At 46.4% G+C, this 18,772-nt stretch overlaps 1 protein-coding gene across 2 annotated transcripts in view; it reads right to left on the minus strand.

Moving 5' to 3' along the window:
* TNPO3 (transportin 3) overlaps positions 1–17,248 on the minus strand; it is a 55,063-nt gene extending 37,815 nt beyond the window's left edge. For both annotated transcript variants that reach the window (XM_040413501.1, XM_040413500.1), the window contains exons 1-7: positions 16,671–17,248; positions 14,449–14,649; positions 9,449–9,522; positions 9,213–9,369; positions 8,705–8,848; positions 6,210–6,385; positions 541–679 (exon numbers count right to left, since the gene is read on the minus strand). In XM_040413501.1, coding sequence (XP_040269435.1) covers positions 541–679; positions 6,210–6,385; positions 8,705–8,848; positions 9,213–9,369; positions 9,449–9,522; positions 14,449–14,649; positions 16,671–16,784 — 1,005 coding nt within the window. In that variant the 5' untranslated portion in view covers positions 16,785–17,248. The remainder of the gene's footprint in view (positions 1–540; positions 680–6,209; positions 6,386–8,704; positions 8,849–9,212; positions 9,370–9,448; positions 9,523–14,448; positions 14,650–16,670) is intronic.
* Positions 17,249–18,772: the final 1,524 nt, after the last annotated feature.

The following is an 18,772-nucleotide window of genomic DNA, read 5'->3' on the forward strand; positions in this document are numbered from 1 at the left end:
TCAAGAAATCCACTGTGAACAGTCAGCTAATGAACCCCAAATAGAAAACTACATGTACATGTGTTGTGAATAACACTGGACATCATGTCCAAAAATTGAGAAGCAACGGGTATTCCTATCCTGTAAAGTGATGGCATAAAGATGGACAGGTCATCACTTCTATGTGACCACTGGGCCCCCACATTCCTGAGAACGATGGACTGCAGCTCTGGTTTAGCGCTGCGTCCTCTTCGGTGTAGCGGAATCCTGGTCACTTGCTGAGCAGGGAATTACAGCGCATCCCCAGGAAAGTGACTTGGGAAAGCTACAGTTTCATGCAAAGCGAGTGGCCCGGAGCGTCAATGGAAAAAAAACTGAAGTGGAAGCAGCTAAAGTAATGTTGTGGTGCCTTCTTTCTCAAGAATGGTGGGGTCCCAAAGGTTACATCCCCTAGTCATAAACTGAAGATGTATGCTACAAATGGGAATACTGCTTTGATATGTAAAAGGCATAATGCTGAGGTAAAGGTGGTCTTTTCATAATTATATAACAACTTGCTACCTCATATTGTGGGTGACCAGCACAAATCAAGAGAAGGTCCAGCGTTCGTAGGTCTCCCAGCTCGTGACCTGGAGTCGAAACGATCTTCTCTAGAAAGGTTTCACACAGCTCTGTAAACATTCTGCAATAATTTAACACCCTGAAAGGCAGAATTAAGAAGAGCAATCAACAGAGGTAAATGTGCATACACAAGGTAAGGCTGCCAAGAGACAGACAGACAGACAATACGCTCCAATCCTCTCACCCCAGGCTGCAGACTATGAACATGTGACCCGCAGCCTGCAGTAATAGAAGCTAACCTTAGTAGACCCTACCTTCCTGACTGACTGATGAGCTGCATGTGCTCAGGAAGGATCATGTGGCCTGATGTCATCTCTGCTGCGGACGTCTTAGGTTACATCTGGTTAGCAGACCCTCAAGGCAGTGCAAGTTTTGCCACAAAGGGCTAAGGACTAAAGTGGGGGAAGTGGATAAGTTGCACAATCCAAGGACTTGAGAAGCAACTGCCTGTACGTGGGCGTTGTCAGAAGCGATAAGCTGACAGAGAAAGTTGAAATACTGCCACCTCTGCCAATAGCTTCTGGGCTTATTATAGGGGTTGTCCAGGCAAACTGTTTCACCCAACCCAGGTCCTTGTCTGATTAATTAGCCCCCCGAACAAAACTTTCTGGGTGCAGGACTGTTGCCTCAACAACCGGCCACCCAATGTACAGCTGCATCTCTCTATGCCCAATGTCAGATGGGGGCTCAAAAGTATGTCCGGCCAACCCCTTTAAAAATCGGACTTTAATTAGCAAAGTACCAAAATAAAGGAAAAAAAAAAAAAAAAAAAAAGGGGGTTACCCAATTTCTTAACACCCCCCCCACCCCCCAATGTGCCAGGCCCCTCACCGGTAACATACTTACACCTCTCCCGGCGTCGCTCCTGGTCCCTGCTTCTCCCTACACAAGGATGAAAACATCCGGTGTCAGGGGGGGGAGCAAGCCAATGGCAAGCAGGGACGGGGACAAGCCTGCCTAGCATCGAGGGTGACGCTAGGGAGGCTCGCCCCCATTTCCGCCTGCCATTGCTCCCCCCACACTGGATGTTTTTATCAGTGTGCAGAGACAGAAGCAGCAGCGGCAGTGTGGGGATCAGGAGCGGCGCCGGGTGCGGTGTAAATATATTACCGGTGAGGGGCCCGGCACATTGGGGGAGGGTTAAGAAATTGAATAACCCCTTTAAGTAATTTTATATTTTTTTTTGTACTTTGCTGATTAAAGTCCGATTAAGGCTCCATTCACACGCAGCTTGCGGACAAGAATAGGCATTTCTATAGGGCTGCCGGGCGGGTGTAACACACCACGGACGTGTGAATGGAGCCTTAAGGGGTTGGCCGGACATACTCGAGCCCCCATCTGACATTGGGCGTAGAGAGATGCAGCTGTACACTGGGTGGCCGGTTGTTGAGGCAACAGTCCTGCACCCAGAAAGTATTGTTCAGGGGGCTAATTAATCAGACAAGGACCTGGGTTGGGTGAAACAGTTTGCCTGGACAACCCCTATAATAAGCCCAGAAGCTATTGGGAGAGGTGTCAGTATTTCAATTTTCTCTGTCAGCTTATTGTTGCGGGGGTTAGGTTAAGAAATTGGATAACCCCTTTAACTTATGCCATAGTTATTTAATATTTAATGATGTTTGAGAAAATATGAATTAGGGTTATCTGAATTTAAAAGGCAAAATCTCCCTTTAGTGAATAATGACGCAAAATGAAGTGAAACCAAAGGCTATGTACACCTTTGGAGCCAATATTGGTTTATGATTGCATTTTACTTATTTTTGGCTAAAAATCATATTTTCAATTGGCCTTTATTAAAATTATTGAGCATTTCTGTCACAAAGTGTTAACTGTTTTTCTAACTGTGTGACTGGTACTTTTGTTTTGTGCCGCCATCTAATAAGCCTTATCCCTAAACTACTAAGAGGCCATAAACACTTATTTAAAGAGGACCTGTCACCGCCCCAGACCTGCCTGTTTTAATAGCTCCATGCATTTCCCATGTAATAACAATTCTAGAGCACCTGTTCTTATGTCTGTATGTTGTTCCATTTCTTTATTATTTATACTAGAAGTTATGAATAAATTGTCAGCAGCTTGCAGTAAAGGTACAGATGGGTGTTACCAGTTGGCGATGTGTCCTTGCACAGTCTGAGCTATAATGAGTGTTTATAACATCAAAGAGCAGAGATAAGGAATCAGTCAGCTCCCCAACTGACGGAAAAGACAGATAATCCATAGGGTGCTACTACAGCATCTCAGCTATGTGCAGAAAAAAGGGCTCCATATTTTTAATAAAAGACAAATTGAAAAAATTATTTTTAGCTCAAAATGAGTACAATGTAATAATAATAATAATAAAAAAAAGCCCCCAAAGGTGTTCATAGCCTTTAAGTCTGTACCTGGCAGACATCTTGGCTTCCAAGAGAGAAATGTGAAGCCGACCACGTGAGTGCTGCATGGCTCAGATTCTGCTTTGAAGGCTATGTATAATGCTGCCTGCACATACCACTGAGGCGCTTCCATATAGGATGTCATATGAAACGAGTTTTACCACACATGAAAAAATGTGTTGCATCTGCATAATTCATGATATATGTCGCATGTTATGAAAGCTGCTGTCTCATTCCAGCCTAGGTGGACACGTTCTTGCTTTCTGACTAAATGAAATTGCTGATCACCACAAAAGATAAAAGGAAGTCCTTTCTCACTTCAAAAATAGGATGACGGAGGCCTAATACCATCAGCCAGTGTAATATGGGTCTAGACAAATGAATGGGGCTTAAGTAAACCCTGAGTCAGCTGGCAGACAAGACTGAATCAAACTGATATTTCGAGGTTATCATTTTAATGCACTAGTTTGCATAAAGGACTATGGTTGCATGCATTTTGCGGTCCCTAAACTGACAACCTGCAAACTATTGATATCGGTCGAGTGCATCCCACACTTTGCTCGGCCACTATTATAGAAAAGGCTGCATGGAAACAGACAGCCCACGGATGACATCTCTGAGCTGTCCACATTTTTTGCGGCCCTATAGAAATGAATGGGTCTGTAACCGAACTTAAAAAATATGCAGTTTGGGGACGGACCAAAAATATGTTCGGGTGCAAAAGGCCTAAATGCAACCAATTCTCAAATTTTACATGTGAGCCATAGCAACAATTCTGCCATATGATGCTGCAGCATGTTATTAGCTTAACAGACAGACAGAAGGATTGCTACAAGCGCCATCAGGCATCTTCTAGTAGCTTTTAGTAGGCAGTAGCCATGTACGTTAGGCTGATTGCTATGTAATGAAATGAGTGACTGGCTGAGTCTTCGAAGGCTGACTAAGCACAAGGAAATGTTGGTCTCAAAGTTATCCCTATACCCCTGGCAGAGGCATGTCTCAGGAGGAACATAGGATGCCACATGTTGGATTTCATTTATTGGTCTTCCATTGGGAGGTTAACTTTTAAAGGGCATCTGTCAGCAGATTTGTACTTCTGAAACGGGCTGACCTGTTGCATCTGCGCTTGGCAGCGGAATGTACTTGCACTGCTGAGAAAATGCCATTACACCTAGATGCCCTGTTCTTTCTGCAACTGCCGCGCCCTCTGCAGACTGACATGCCCGGGCATGATGACATTTACACTGCCTGGCCCTGTCAAAGAGAACTTCATATGATCATGGGACCAATACAAATGCCTTCAGCTGCCAATCACACATATAACAGATCAGCCAGTTTCATAGCTACAAATCTGCTGACAGACACCCTTTAAAGGGGTTTTCTCATCTCAGACAATGGGGGCATATTGCTAGGATATGCCCCCATTGTCTTATAGGTGCGGGTTCCACCTCTGGGACCTGCACCTATATCGAGAATGGAGCCCTGAAAGTGAAGGAGAGCGCACTGCGCATGCGCAGCCGCTCTCAATTCATTTCTATGGGGCCACCGAAAATAGCCGAGCGCTGGCTCGGCTATTGCAGTCTGCCCCATAGAAACGAATGGGAGCATGAGCTCCCATTCATTTCTATGGGAGAGGCGGGGATTAGCGCTTGGTGGTGGACGGACCCCGGGAAATCTGGGGTCCTCCAGCCACAGCGCTACCCACTCCATTCTCGATATAGGTGCGGGTCCCAGCAGTGGGACCCGCACCTATCAGACAATGGGGGCATATCCTAGCGATATGCCCCCATCGTCTAAGATGGGAATACCCCTTTAAGAACATTATATTCTATTTTACATTCTATTCTTATGGGGCATTTCGGGACCTCCATTCTTATGATCGTTCAGGGTCCCAGAAGTTGGACCCCCAACAATAAGATACTTATTCCGCTTATCCTGTGGATAGGGAATACGTATTGTTAGTAAGATATGCCATGTAAGTCAGGTAATTATGTTTTAATACTTACAGATATGGCAATTTTTGCAGAAAAGGAAAAGCCACATATAAACTTAGATTCTACTAAACTCATTGCTGCATACTGACAGTTTACCTTCAGCAGCCAACATGCTGAATCACAGGTGACAAGCAATATGGCTGCTAAAGAATTTCAATTAATCGTACTAAAAACAGGAAATGTGATTAAAAAAAAGAAGCTATACTCAACTGGTAAACTGCTGGCTGCACTGGAGGTCCCCACCAGTGTCTTTTGACTTGCGCTGGAGTTATGAAGTGTGGTACATGTGCACGTGACTGCTGGGGCCATTCACTGGCTTCTGCGGTCTGATGCCATACATGCAAGTATCAACACTGCGGCCTGTAACTGGCTTCACTCGTAACATGGGCATGTACAGGACATCATCATCATTGCAGGAAAACAAAAAGACTTGAGGGGACCACCAAAGTGTTGGCAAGTCAACCAGGTGGGTACAAGTTGATTTTTCTAATTTTACATTACCAAATTGCAGTGTTTTTTTAAAAAATATCTTGGACAAGCCCTTTAAGGCACATCTCCAGTGTAATTGCAGAGACAGTGGGTAGATGTAAACGCAAGCAAAGGGGCAAAGTACTTCAGATCTAGCAAATGAATGCTAGATCTGAAGTACTGCGCCTGCGCCGAAGGAAGGAAGCAGGCAGCAGGAGCGCGTCCTTCACTCACTGCGCCTAATACTAAAAGGGACGGCGCAGGCGCGGGATTTATGGGACACTGAGGAGAACTCGAAAGTCAATCAACTGTACGTGGGCGTGCCAAAGGGTGCGTAGACTGAGCCTCTAGGTGCTGAAGCAACACCCTAATAGAACCTAGAGGCTCCTTAGCGTATTATAAAAGTCTTTATTTTGAGGAAACGGCGGCATAAAGCACACTGTTATGTACTGCTGACAGTAGCACATTGCTAATGTCAGTCACCTACATAACGTTATTTCTCATGACAGAAACCCTTTAAAAAGGGTTCTGTTAAGGAATAAATCACGATGTGTTAACCCCCTGAAAAATGAGAACCCCATGAAAAGTCTCCCCAAGAAAAACGTATCACAGGCAGAAGATGCTGCCATAAGGAGCTGGCAGTAATGCAGACTCAAATAAGCCAGCCCGCAAGTAAGCTGAGGGGTTATCCCATTTTTTATGTATACAAAGGGGCATTTTAGGTCACCTGCTACCAAGTCAAGACCCAGCCTGTTAACGCATTCCTGTATCTTACTTGTCCATGTCCTCTCGAGCGACTGCCATGTGATAAGCTGGTTCGAGTGTAAGAACCCCCTGGAAGAGCTGCGTCCCCAGGTTCAGGTGGGTGTCAATATTTTCAATAGCGTAGAGGGCAGAACAGACACAGTCAGAAGCAGCTTCATGCAGATTGGAAGGGGTCTGGTCCTGTTGCTGCAAACACAAAACACCTCAAGTGGTCATGAATACAATACAAGATGAAACACTCTACACGTGGAGCTCAAACTATGCAACCTGTCCCTGGTGCAGTTACAAGACAAAAGCTGCCGTGAAACAGACTGCTCTACAGCCAGTGGTTAGTTAAAAGGAACAATATCAGCCTATGTGAGAAAACACATAACCAAACTGGTGGATGATTTCCTGGATATCATTTTTTGAAGTAACACCATGTATTTTACTTCTTGTCCTGGTTCTTTAAACAGGTTTTCTAAGATTTTCATACTGATGACCTATCCTCGGGATAGGTCATCAGTATCTGATCGGTGAGGGTCCGACACCTGGGACCCCCCACCAATCAGCTGTTTGAGAAGGCACCGGTGGTCTTGTGAGCGCTGTACATTGCTGAACTGTTCCTAGGCCATGTGACCGATCAATGTGTTGTCACTGGCCTAGGAAAAGCCCCGATGCCTTCTAAAACAGCTGATCGGCGGGAGTCCCAGATATCGGACCCCCACTGATGAGATACGGATTACCTAAAAATCTTGGAAAACTCCTTTAACTACATCTTTGTTTTGACTTTTAGAATGGCAAACATCCTCGTTTAAAGGGGTCGTCTCAAGTCAGCAAATAGCATTTATTATGTAGAGAAAGTTAATACAAGGCACGTACTAATTTATTGTGATTGTCCATATTGTCTCCTTTGCTGGCTGGATTCATTTTTCCATCACATTATACACTGCTCATATCAAAGGGTTACAACCACCCTGCAATCCAGCAGCAGTCATGCTTGCACACTATAGGAAAAAACCCTGGAAACAAGCAGTGTATAATGTGATGGAAAAATGAATCCAGCCAGCAAAGGAGGCAATATGGACAATCACAATACATTAGTAAGTGCCTTGTATTAAATACTGAAGTGAGAAGAACCCCTTTAACTCTCTCAACTTAGGGATGTTTCGATTCCCAAAATTTTAATTCGATTTTGATACCATAAAAAGTATTGCGATACTACGCAAAAAAAATAAAAACGCCAAAAAAGCAGCGTGCACTACACATTTTATGGAAAGTCCGGCCCATAATCGAACTGTCTGATCCTATTGTTTGGGGGACAAGGTTACAAAAAAAAAAAAAAAAGCCAAATCACGCGGTTGGTTTATTTTTTATTTTTTTTCTGTTTTAATAATTCACACTTTTTTGGGCGTGGCGATATGTAATATGCTTATTTATTTATCATTTATATATAAAATTGGGAAAGGTTGTGATTTAAACTTCATTTTTTTTTACTTTACTTAATAACTATTTCCGCCCTTAAGGGCTAGAACCTGGTATCTTTTCATCTCTTGTCCTATTCACCCTAATAGAGCTCTATCAGGGTGAATAGGACTTTACACTCTCCCTGCTGCCCTGTGCACAGTACACACAGCAGCAGGGAGCTTATCATGGCAGCGAGGGCTTCAGTAGCGTCCTGGCTGCCATGGTAACCGATCGGAGCCCCAGGATTACACTGTTGGGGCTCCGATCAGAACTGCCACTGCGATCCGCGGCAGTTAACCCCTCAGGTGCCACACCCTGTATTTGTATTAATGGGCGAGTTATTATCATTGGTGGCGCAGTGGCCACAGCCCCTCCCTTCCTCCGCCCCTCTCTCTTTTTAATGGTGGCAGCAGTGGCACAGGGGGGAGAGATTCCTTCTCCCCTGTGCTGCTGAGGAGAACATGGAGCGCGCTGAGAGCAGTGCGCGCCATGTTCTCTGATACTAGGCTGTGCAGTAGCGCAGCCTAGTATCAGTAAATGTCAAATCCCGGTATTGAATTGATACCGGTACAAAAGTATTGATTGGGTATCGATAATTTGATACCCGCTGCAACTCTACTCTCAACTAGGCCATCACTGCAGCCAGAGTGTGCACCCCCCCAGTGACTCAATTAGCCCATCACACTGATCACACTATATTGATCTAGGCCCATTAATATAGCAATAGTGCCCTCATACATTTAACCCAATTCTACATCTACTATTAGACTAGCAGATAACATCTTTCCCTCACAGCCAATGGCTGCAGCAACACAGGTGACCATGTCCATACCCCCAGCCAGCAGTTAACAACTAGGACCGGAAGATGGACAAGCAGAAGCACGGGTGCGGGACCGGAGTGGCGGGAAGCAGATAAGTATCAATAAACGCCACAGCGCACACCTAAGTAGTGAGGTTTCCCAGAAAACTGCTTTAAAGTTGTAGCAAACTGTGTCTAGCTGACAAGTCCACATCATACAAGTTTCAGAAAGTATTAATTAAGGGAGTGACATAGCTTACCAGGACCTGGAAGAGGATCAGCAAGAGTCGGTTGTTTGCCATGAAATTGCTGTCTAGGACGCCCAAATTAAACCAGCTGCCCAAACATTTAAAGGTCTTTATCATCATTTTTTCATTGGTAACAGATTTCTCTACACAGTTCATCTGAAGAGTAAAAAGAAGACGGAAATCAAGCTCTTTTAGATCCTGCAGACCATTTATCTTACAGCTATTAAATAATGCAACTAAATAACTTCAACACCCAATTACAGGGGTATTCTCATGTCACAAAGCAATGGCATTTACTTTATGATTGGTAGGTGTCCGACAGCACCAGTCCTGAGACGGAGAATGCATTTGAGACTTAAAATACAAGGCTGTCATAGGATCTTGTGTACAGCTCAACAAGGGGTTAATCCCTTACCCTAGGACATGGCATCACTTAATGCTCTTGGGGAGATTCTATCACTGCACTGGCACTACTGCCTATCCACAGATGTATAGGGCACCTGCAAATGAATTGTCATACCAGAAGAGAAATCACAGTGCTGGAATAATAAGCCAAATCCTCGATGATCTCAGCACGCCGATTAGCACCGATACGCAGGGACCGGCTATGCACCTCCTCGGGTAGCAAAGTGAGGATCTCCAGGAGGAAGGGCAATGATGAGGCATCATTACTATACCTGTAGAAAACATTGGCTTGGTGAGGAACTAGCCATCAACATGTAAAACACACATGCCTATAAGGAGCAGGCAACTCACGTTTCTACAAGGGTCTGCACACAGCCTTTCCAGGAAGCCATCTGCAGGGCAAGATCCGCTATTGCTAAAGCCAGCTACAATGAAAAAAGAAATTGTGTGTCACAACAGTCAGTACTCCTCAGAGAATCTTTACCATTAGTTAGGAATGACATCATGGATCCACGGAGCGGTAGTGATGGCAGGTAATCTTTGTCTATGGGTCCATTCACACGTCCGTAGTGAATTGCGGATCTGCAATACACCTGGCCGGCACCCCCCATAGAACTGCCTATTCTTGTCCGCAATTGCGGACAAGAATAGGGCATGTTCTATTTTTTGTGGAGCTGCGGCCCGGAAGTGTGCTGTCCTCATCTTTTCTGTCCCCATAGAGAATGAATGGGTGCGGAACGGATGCGGACCCATTTGCGGATTTGTGAATGGACCCTACAGCAGGCATGCTCAATCTGCGGCCCTCCAGCTGTTCTGAAACTACAACTCCCATAATGCCCCAATCATTCTATGGGAGTTAGAAGAACAGCTGAGCATGTTGCATGCTGGGAGTTGTAGTTTCACATCAGCTGGAGTGCCAAAAGGTTGTTGATCCCTGGTCTGAGGCTCCCATTGACCACTCAGTGAACAGGGTCATTGTACCCCTCGGAATCCCCTGAAATGGAGCGGCAGGCAGAGCATGTGTACTACCGCTCCATTCATCTTTACAGGAGTTTCAGTGACAGCCAAGTACAGCAAACGCCTATGCCCGACCTGCCACTGTTCAATTCGGGGGGCTTTGAGTGGTACAATGTCCCCGTTATCGTGATTGGTGGGGATCCCAGAGATCTAATAGTTATCCCCTATCCAGGCGGATGGAGATAACTTCTAATAACTGGAATACCTCTTCATTCAATAACAGAAAACGAGATGCGCCTCATTTATTAAGAGGTGTGAGCCCTTTAATAAGGCGCATCTCTGGCCCTCTGTGTGCCAGAAACTCAAATCTATGCCAGCTATGAACTGGCATAGATTTAAAGGGAACCTGTCACCAGGATTTTGTGTATAGAGCTGAGGACTTGGGTTGCTAGATGGCCGCTAGCACATGCGCAATACCCAGTCCCCATAGCTCTGTGTGCTTTTATTGTGTCAAAAACCGATTTGATCCATATGCAAATTAACCTGAGAGGAGTCCTGTCCCTGACTCCTCTCAGGTTAATTAGCATATGTATCAAATGATTTTTTGACACAATAAAAGCACACAGAGCTATGGGGACTGGATATTGAGAATGTGCTAGCGGCCATGTAGCAACCCATGTCCTCAGCTATATTCACAAAATCCAGGTTCCCTTTAAGCTATGATTTACACCTGGCTCTAGTAAATTTGCTGGATCCCACTGAACCCCATCCACTTCTCAGGAAAGTGCTAAGTATGGCGTGCAAGGGTAATAAGTTCCCATTTTTGCAAAAAATCCTGCTTGTGCAAACATGTACAACCTTTTGACGGTAAACTTGTAGCATTCCGTTCAGATATAAAGAATATATTCACCGTGGCAAAGTCCATACCTGATCAGCTCAAATCTAGGAAAGCAGGAGCCACACGGAGAGGGTGGCACTGCCTATGCACCCGTTAGTGGGTGCGGCTGAAACCGCAGAACCCATAATTTAGAAGGCTGAACATTGCTCATAAAACATGGGGGCGTTCTTGGCTGCTTCCATCTCTTTCTAATTTTTTAAGTCATTGTTTCCTTTCAATCAGTAAGTGGACACCTAGATATACACCTAACACTTCTCACTGCTGAGGGTTGGCTACATTGGATTCAGCACAGACAATACCCAAGATGAAATTCTAAGGGAGGATGTTTTCTGCTGCTAACGCTAAGCTCTGAGGAGTATCAGGACTCCCATGTGGCTATGACATGGAGTGCCTAGGGGGCGTTAATATGGCCCCAGAGGCATTGCATAATGCATAAGCAAGCCACTGTACTCGCCCACAGAAGGGCGGCTTATATGGAGGAACACCTCCGTAATACAATGGGCCAGTTCAGGATTCCTAGCCTATTTCTCCATGTAAAATGGATGCCCAAACATGTGCTCAAAGCCTTAGGGCCAGACAGGTTTTCAACCCCAGGATGTAAACGATCACTAAAGCAAGCAGAGATCTTGCTGATTGTAATGTACTTGGGAGTATCAGACAAAGTTGAAAAGGATTTCATTACGACTTTCCAGGTCCTTTGTTACAGGCTTCTTGAGCCACCCAACAAATGTACATAGCCTAAAGAGTAACTAAACCTTTATCTAAACTTTTAATATGTTCTCCCTAATAATACTATGTCTAATATACTTTATTAATGAATTTTCTATTTTTACTACACTTTTCCCTCCCTAAAGCGCACCATTCCCTGTGTGCTTAAAACTCAGTTCTCTGTACACCGCGACACTTTATGAATGGGGCCGCACAGCAGTGAGTACAGGCAGGAGAGCATATTGCTGCTCCTGCCCATGCCCTCTGGAGGATTACTAACTCCTGGCATAGCACATGGATACCCTGTACCCATATACTGTGCCAGGATTAGCTGAGCGGAGCTGGTTCCTGCTTCTGCCTGCTCCGCTAAGCTAAGAGTCCTGCATGTCAGCAATATGCGCTCCTTCCAGTACTCACAGCGCTGCTGCGGCCCCATTGATAGAATGTACTCCGTCAGTCAGCGGTGTACAGAGAACAGAGTTTTAAGTGCACAAGGAATAGTCTAATAAAAATACAAAATCCATTAAATATAATAAAGTATATTAGAAAAACTATTATTAGGGCATTCTGTTAAAATTTTACTCAAAGGTTTAATTATTAAATATATTGCCCAAGATTAAGTGGGAGGCTGGTAAAAAAAAAAAAAAAAAAGATCCAACAGTTTTATGGGTTTCATTTATATAGTTTTTCTTGTGTTTTAATACTTAAAAAAATAAAATATTATTTTTTCTTTGCTTCTCCATATTCTGACCCCTATAACTTTTTTTTCTTATAGTTATTGATCACTTATTATCCAAATTTTGTATGGAAGGAGAAGCAATGGAAAAAAAAAAAAAAAAAGTAAAATTGTCCATTTAGATTTTTTTCCCCGTTAAGGCGTTCACGTTTTGTGGTGAAGTGTACCGTAGAGGTTTGGAGGGGGTGCATATCTCACCTGGTCTCCAGCTTAGTTGGGGGAGGTAGCAGAAATCCAGAGATGTGCTTGCTGGAGATGGTTTGTTAAGTTCTTTGGGCTGGGAGTCTCAGTCCACAACCCTAGTCCACTACAGGCATAGGCCAACTGTGATAATCACTGGGGGATAAATCAATCCTCAGTGCATGTGGGGAGGAGTTAAGGAATTGAGAAGGAGGCTCCTTGTAGTCCCAGCCAGGAGGGCCACAAGGCTGGGTAAAGCCTGAGTTTCGGTGGCCCGGTGACACCTGGAGAGGATTGTCGGGAGGACTGTAGGACCATATCCCCCCAAGATATAGCATGGTCACAGTCAGGAGGACTTGTGGGCCGAGACCCCAATGTGTTGTGTTGGTCACAGTCAGGAGCCTGCTGGACCGTATGGCTGTGTGAAACCATATTTCCCAATGTGAACAGCGACCTATAGGTGAGATAGGCAAGTATTGTGTATTAGTGAGAGCCTAGACGGGCAAGGCTTGTTTATTTTGTGGTGTGACACTGGAACTGTGTTCACCTGGCCAAATGATGCCAAACTTGGAAGTTTGATGTGCTGTGTGACAAATGAAGCACCGTCTGAGCTTGAAAAGCCCCTGTTTGATGAGAAGTCTGTCATCGCCGCCACAAGCAGAGAGAGAGCAATCCGTGAGACTTGAACATGCGATCATCTGATTGCTTCTCCCAAAGACCGCAATACATTACCACTGCAAATTAAGACTCAAGGCTAACACAGCGAACGGGGGAGTCGTTCGGACCTCAGGAGCGCAGCCCAGTGCTCCCGGGAAAAGCCTCTCAGATGCCGTGGTCAAAACTGACCAAGCCATCTGAGAGGTTAAATGTCCGGGATTGGAGATACGGTTGATCACCGGCATTACCTTCAGGTTTTTGCCGTTTAAAACAGCAGGAACCCATCGGCTATGGTGCCATGTTTAAAACTCCAGACGTCTGCCGTACATGTACGACAGTCGTCATTAAGAGGTTAAAAGGGGATGTCTGTGTGTTTAATATTGATGACCTATCCTCCAGAATAGGTCATCTATTATCAGATTGGCAGGAGTACGACACCCGGTAACCCCAATTATTCCAGGGAGCGCCACAGCGACGTCCATTGGATAGCAGCTGTTGCTGAGTATTTCAGCCCAGCCCCCTTCACTTAAAAAAGACTGAGTTGCGCTTAGGACATGGGACCACGTGTACTAGTATATTCTGGAGACACACTGTTCTTGTTCAGAACTACTTGACCTTGAATTCATCAGCTAAACTAAACGCATACATATCCCGATGTCAGAAGACCTGGACCACACTTATCAGGCAGGACTGCTTTAAGCCTTTGAGACTATGCGACAAATGGCTACTGTCACTGATTATTTCCAAAGACAAATATTCAGAAGGTTTTTGACAAATATTTGTTTCGTCAACCTATATCAAGGAGCATGCCATGCTGCGTGCCATATCAGAGGCATTCGCCACTACAACCATTGCTGATATATGCCAATTTTGGGGGTGGAAATCATCTTGAATTGTGTCCTGAAATGAATCTACATTTTCAAATACACAAACTGTACCTGTGGGATTATTTTAGATGCTTTAGTCCCAATGACCTGGGACCTATAAGCAGTCAAAAGAACAAGGTGGTTTTTTTTTTTTTTTTTTTTTGGAGGGAAGCCGGGGGGGTTGAAAAAAGGAAACCCCAGCTACAAAAAAGGAAGACTGGCAGCTACAATGGCTGGACAGACATGGTCTACCTGACAGCGTGATAGCATAGATCGAATTGTGCTCAGTCTCACACACCACCAGATATTGGGAGACAGAAGTGATTAGGTTGTCTACATGCAATAGTACCTGAGTTACAATGACAGGTGACATGTCCTTCAGGTTCTGTATGTGAGACAACAAGGAGGCCCGCAGGGAAGCATGGGAGTCTGCGGGCAGTTCATAGAACGAGGTTTGGATCTTCATTTTCATGGTTTGTGCTGCAAAGTAGCAAGACTCCACATCCTGATGAATTTGCAGCAACTGGTCCGAGATCTCCCAAGCGAACACCTATGGAGGAGACAGGGAAAGAAAGTCAAGCAATGTTTCCCGACTGTGACCAGATAACGGTTGTGTTCCTGAGCAACCGCAATGAATGTAAAACGGATTGCATTCTGGATACAGGATATGAATGCTCTTACCGATCCACACACCGGGCTGACAAATAATAGGTGCCCACATTACTGGGGAGTCCTCTAAGCGTCAGGAACCTGCTGAATAGGGGACTATCTATATACCGCACTACCCAGGTCACATCACTCTGCACTTTATATGGAGGTTGTCTCAGATACGGCTGGTGACTGGTTTATGCAACTTGATTTCCATTCATCCTGCCCACCCTAGGGGCTTGGCCCCCGGCCAGATTTAGCACCATGTACAAGAAGTTAAAGGGAACCTGTCACCGGGATTTTGTGTATACAGCTAAGGACATGGGTTGCTAGATGGCCACTAGCACATCCGCAATACCCAGTCCCCATAGCTCTGTGTGCTTTTATTGTGTAAAAAAAACAATCTGATACATATGCAAATTAACCTGAGATGTGTCCTGTCCCTGACTCATCTCACGTACAGGACTCATCTCAGGTTAAATTTGCATATGTATCAAATCGTTTTTTTTTTTACACAATAAAAGCACACAGAGCTATGGGGACTGGGTATTGCGGATGTGCTAGCGGCGATCTATCAACCCATGTCCTCAGCTCTATACTCAAAATCCCGGTGACAGGTTCCCTTTAAACATTCAGTCTTAGCTAATCTGTTCAAAATTTGCAGCCACATTAGAATAGCGTGGGCAAATGTTCAAGAGTGAGGGTACAATCACTCGACGCAAGGGGTTCCCATTAAACTAATGAAGACCGCACTGTTTAGTCCGTCTGTATTGTTAACGGCCGTGCTGCAATTGATATAGACCGACCGAACAGTGCGGTTTTCATGATTATACTTATTGCCCGCTGTGGCTCGTACATGCCGTGCGGTACTTCGCCGTGACACAGCCATGCTATGCGGCCGTACCGGAAAGTCGCCAGCTGTGCCCTCTTGTTACATCCACGTCAGCTTATGCCAGGAAAAGCTTCTGATACATGTGCCAAATGTAACCACAGGGCCCTGCGGATACTATGTATGCCAAGTAGTATCCATCCATTATTTATTTTTTTACAGAATGGCAGAGCAGGGATGCCCAACCTGCGGCCCTCCAGCTGTTGCAAAACTACAATTCCTAGTATGCCTGGACAGCCTACAGCTATTACAGCATGCTGGAAGTTGTAGTTTTGCAACAGGAGGGCCGCAGGTTGAGCGCCCCTGGAATAGAGCAGCGGAGAGCCCAGTGGCATCCAGTAAAACGTGCGCGCCACAAAAAACATGGTGGTATGTTAAAGGGGGTTTCTGAGTGTTTTACCCTCAGGACAGGCCATCTGTATGTGATCAGTGAGCACCACGGCCTCCTCACAGCTTACTCTGGGTCAGTGATGTCATGTGGCCACAGCCGCTACCCTATGGATGGTGCTGTGCTTAGTAACAGCTGATCGGCAGGGATGCCAGGAGTCGGACCCCCAGCGATCATATACCCATGCCCTGAGGAAAGGTCATCTGTATAAAACACTCTGAAAACCGCTTTCGTTTGGAATTTTCAACTGGGATCCCGAATGCCGACTGGTGGATGTGGGCGCTATATAAACGACTACTTCCCCCATTATTACAGCGCTAGTCACGATGGAAGGGGCAGCTTTGGAGGAGAAAGATGGCGGCTGACTATAACTATTCACATGACTGTATGACTGGGCGACATGCCCTCTGCCCCCACTACATGTGGCACTCCTGTGCCCAATGGTCCTGTAGTGCCACACCCCTAGGGGCATAGGGACAGCTGATCTGCCGCCCAGTAGTTAGGCTGCTGTAAAGGGGCATTCCCACACACTGACAGCACAGCTCCCCGGCTCCAGGGGACACCTATAGGTCCACCAGCCGCTGCCCAGCTCAGTGCCCCCTGTGCCGGAGCAGCCTCCATAGCTTCCTGGCACGAGGCCTCTCACCGATCTCTGCAGCTCGCCCAGCCATAGCGATGCCCTCTCTTTCCCGCTCGGGTCCGGGTCGTGGTAAAGCGCCTGCACGGCCTGGTAGACGGTCTGCAGGCCCGGCTTCTCCATAGCTCAGCGTGCACGCCCTGGCTCGCAGTGTATTACAGCCGCCGCTCCCCAGGACTCATCGTCTTCCGCGGCCGGAACTGGGATTGTGCAGTAGCAACGTTTCCGACCAGCAACTGGTTCACAGCTCGGCGCCGTTCCGCCTCCTCTCCCAGGAGATGAGAGGGAGCCGAGCAGGGTCCTAAACAGCACCAGCGGGGGATCCTCACTCGTCACACGCAGCCTCCCCACCTCTCCAGCACCTCAGGAAGGCGGCTGCTTCCCGGGCAGGACGTACGTCACCAGACACTTCCTGTCAGTCCGCTGGTCATCTGCGCCCCCCAGTTGGACGGAACTAAGAAGGCGGAAGCAAGTGTTCCCGTAGGGTGTCGGAGGAGAGACTAAAATTTGCGGGGCCGTCACCCAGTCAGTCATGTAGAGGAGGCTAGGCCACAGTGGCTGAAAGGAGGTCTTCCCAAAAAATGAAAATAGGACCAGCCCTGTACCTCACATGGGTCCAGAGCTCTGCTGGCTTTATATCAAGCAGTTTAGGGGGTGTCCTTTCTGCAGTGATCATGTGCTTCTGTGTCACTGAGCAGGACAGAGAATAGAGAAAAGGGGCAAACAGCAGGTGGCGCTACACAGATTTAAAATAACTGAGTAGCTATAATACATGCAATTACAGAAGTGTTCAGATCCAGGTGCTGGTTTGAACACTAGAATATTTGACTTGGGACAACTCATTAAACTTATTTAGGGTACTTTCACATTAGCGGCGGGGGAACAGCCTGTCGGATCCGTCCTGCCACTAGTTCACGCATGCCCCCGGACTGCCGCTCCGTCCTCATTGATTATAATGGGGACGGAGTTCCGGCGAGAGGCAGCCGGACTAAAAGTACTGCATGTCATAGTTTTAGTCCGGCTGCCTCGCGCCGTGCCGCCGCCGGAACTCCACCCCTGCCCCCATTATAGTCGATGGGGACGTAGTCCGGGGGCACGCGTGAACTAGCGGCAGGACGGATCCGACAGGCTGTTCACCCGCCAGCACAGCCTGCCGCTAATATGAAAGTAGCTTTAGAACTTGATGGCTGTAACACTCAAAAAAGTTGGGATATACAACTTTTATATAAAATACAAAAAAAAAATAACAGCCAGAGGAGTAATTGGCCAAGTCCCATGACTGGGTATAGAAAGAGCATTTTATACAGGCAGAGTCTCTCAGAAGCAACGACGAGCAGAGGTTCACCAATCTATGCATAACTGCATCTAAACATTGTGGAACAATTTCAGGAAAACGTTCCTCAACGTAAACCGTGAAGACTTTGAATTCCCCTCCATCTCCAGTTCATAAAATCATCAGAGAATGTGGAGGAATCCATCAGTCAATACTGGAGGCTCATGATGGCCCTCCAGTAGTATGATTCTGTACTAGAAATCACTACATGGGCTCAGGAGCACTTCCAGAACTCATTGTCTGTCAACACAGTTTGTCGTGGAATCTACAAATGGCAGTTAAGAAGAAGCCACGTGTCAATCCGATCCAGAAACGCCTCCGTCTTCTCTGGGCCATACGCTCCCATCCAGGTGAGTTTCTTCAGGAAAGGCCTTGGATATTTCAGGAAGACATTGCTAAACCACACACTGCATCCATCACAACAACATGGCTTCACAGAAGAAGAGTCCTGGTCCTGAGCTGGCCTGCCTGCAGTCCAGACCTTTCACCCAGTGATGGTCAGTTCGCAGTGTTCGCCAGCGAACACATGCGGGCTGCCATCTTGACTCACCCGTCTAGCGATGCACAGGTAAGCCCTTACCTGTGCCGCGAGCCGGTCTGAAATCAAATGCGGTCACTGGAAGCAGGCAGTTCCGAGAACAGCCGCCGGGGGCCTTCATCGGGCTGTTCTCGGAACTGCCTGCTCCCGTAGACCGCATTTGATTTCAGACAGGCACAGGTAAGGGCTTATCTGTGCATCGCCGGACGGGTGAGTCAAGATGGCAGCCCGCATGTGTTC

Source organism: Bufo bufo, chromosome 1, assembly GCF_905171765.1.
Source record: "Bufo bufo chromosome 1, aBufBuf1.1, whole genome shotgun sequence".
Lineage (NCBI taxonomy): Eukaryota > Metazoa > Chordata > Amphibia > Anura > Bufonidae > Bufo > Bufo bufo.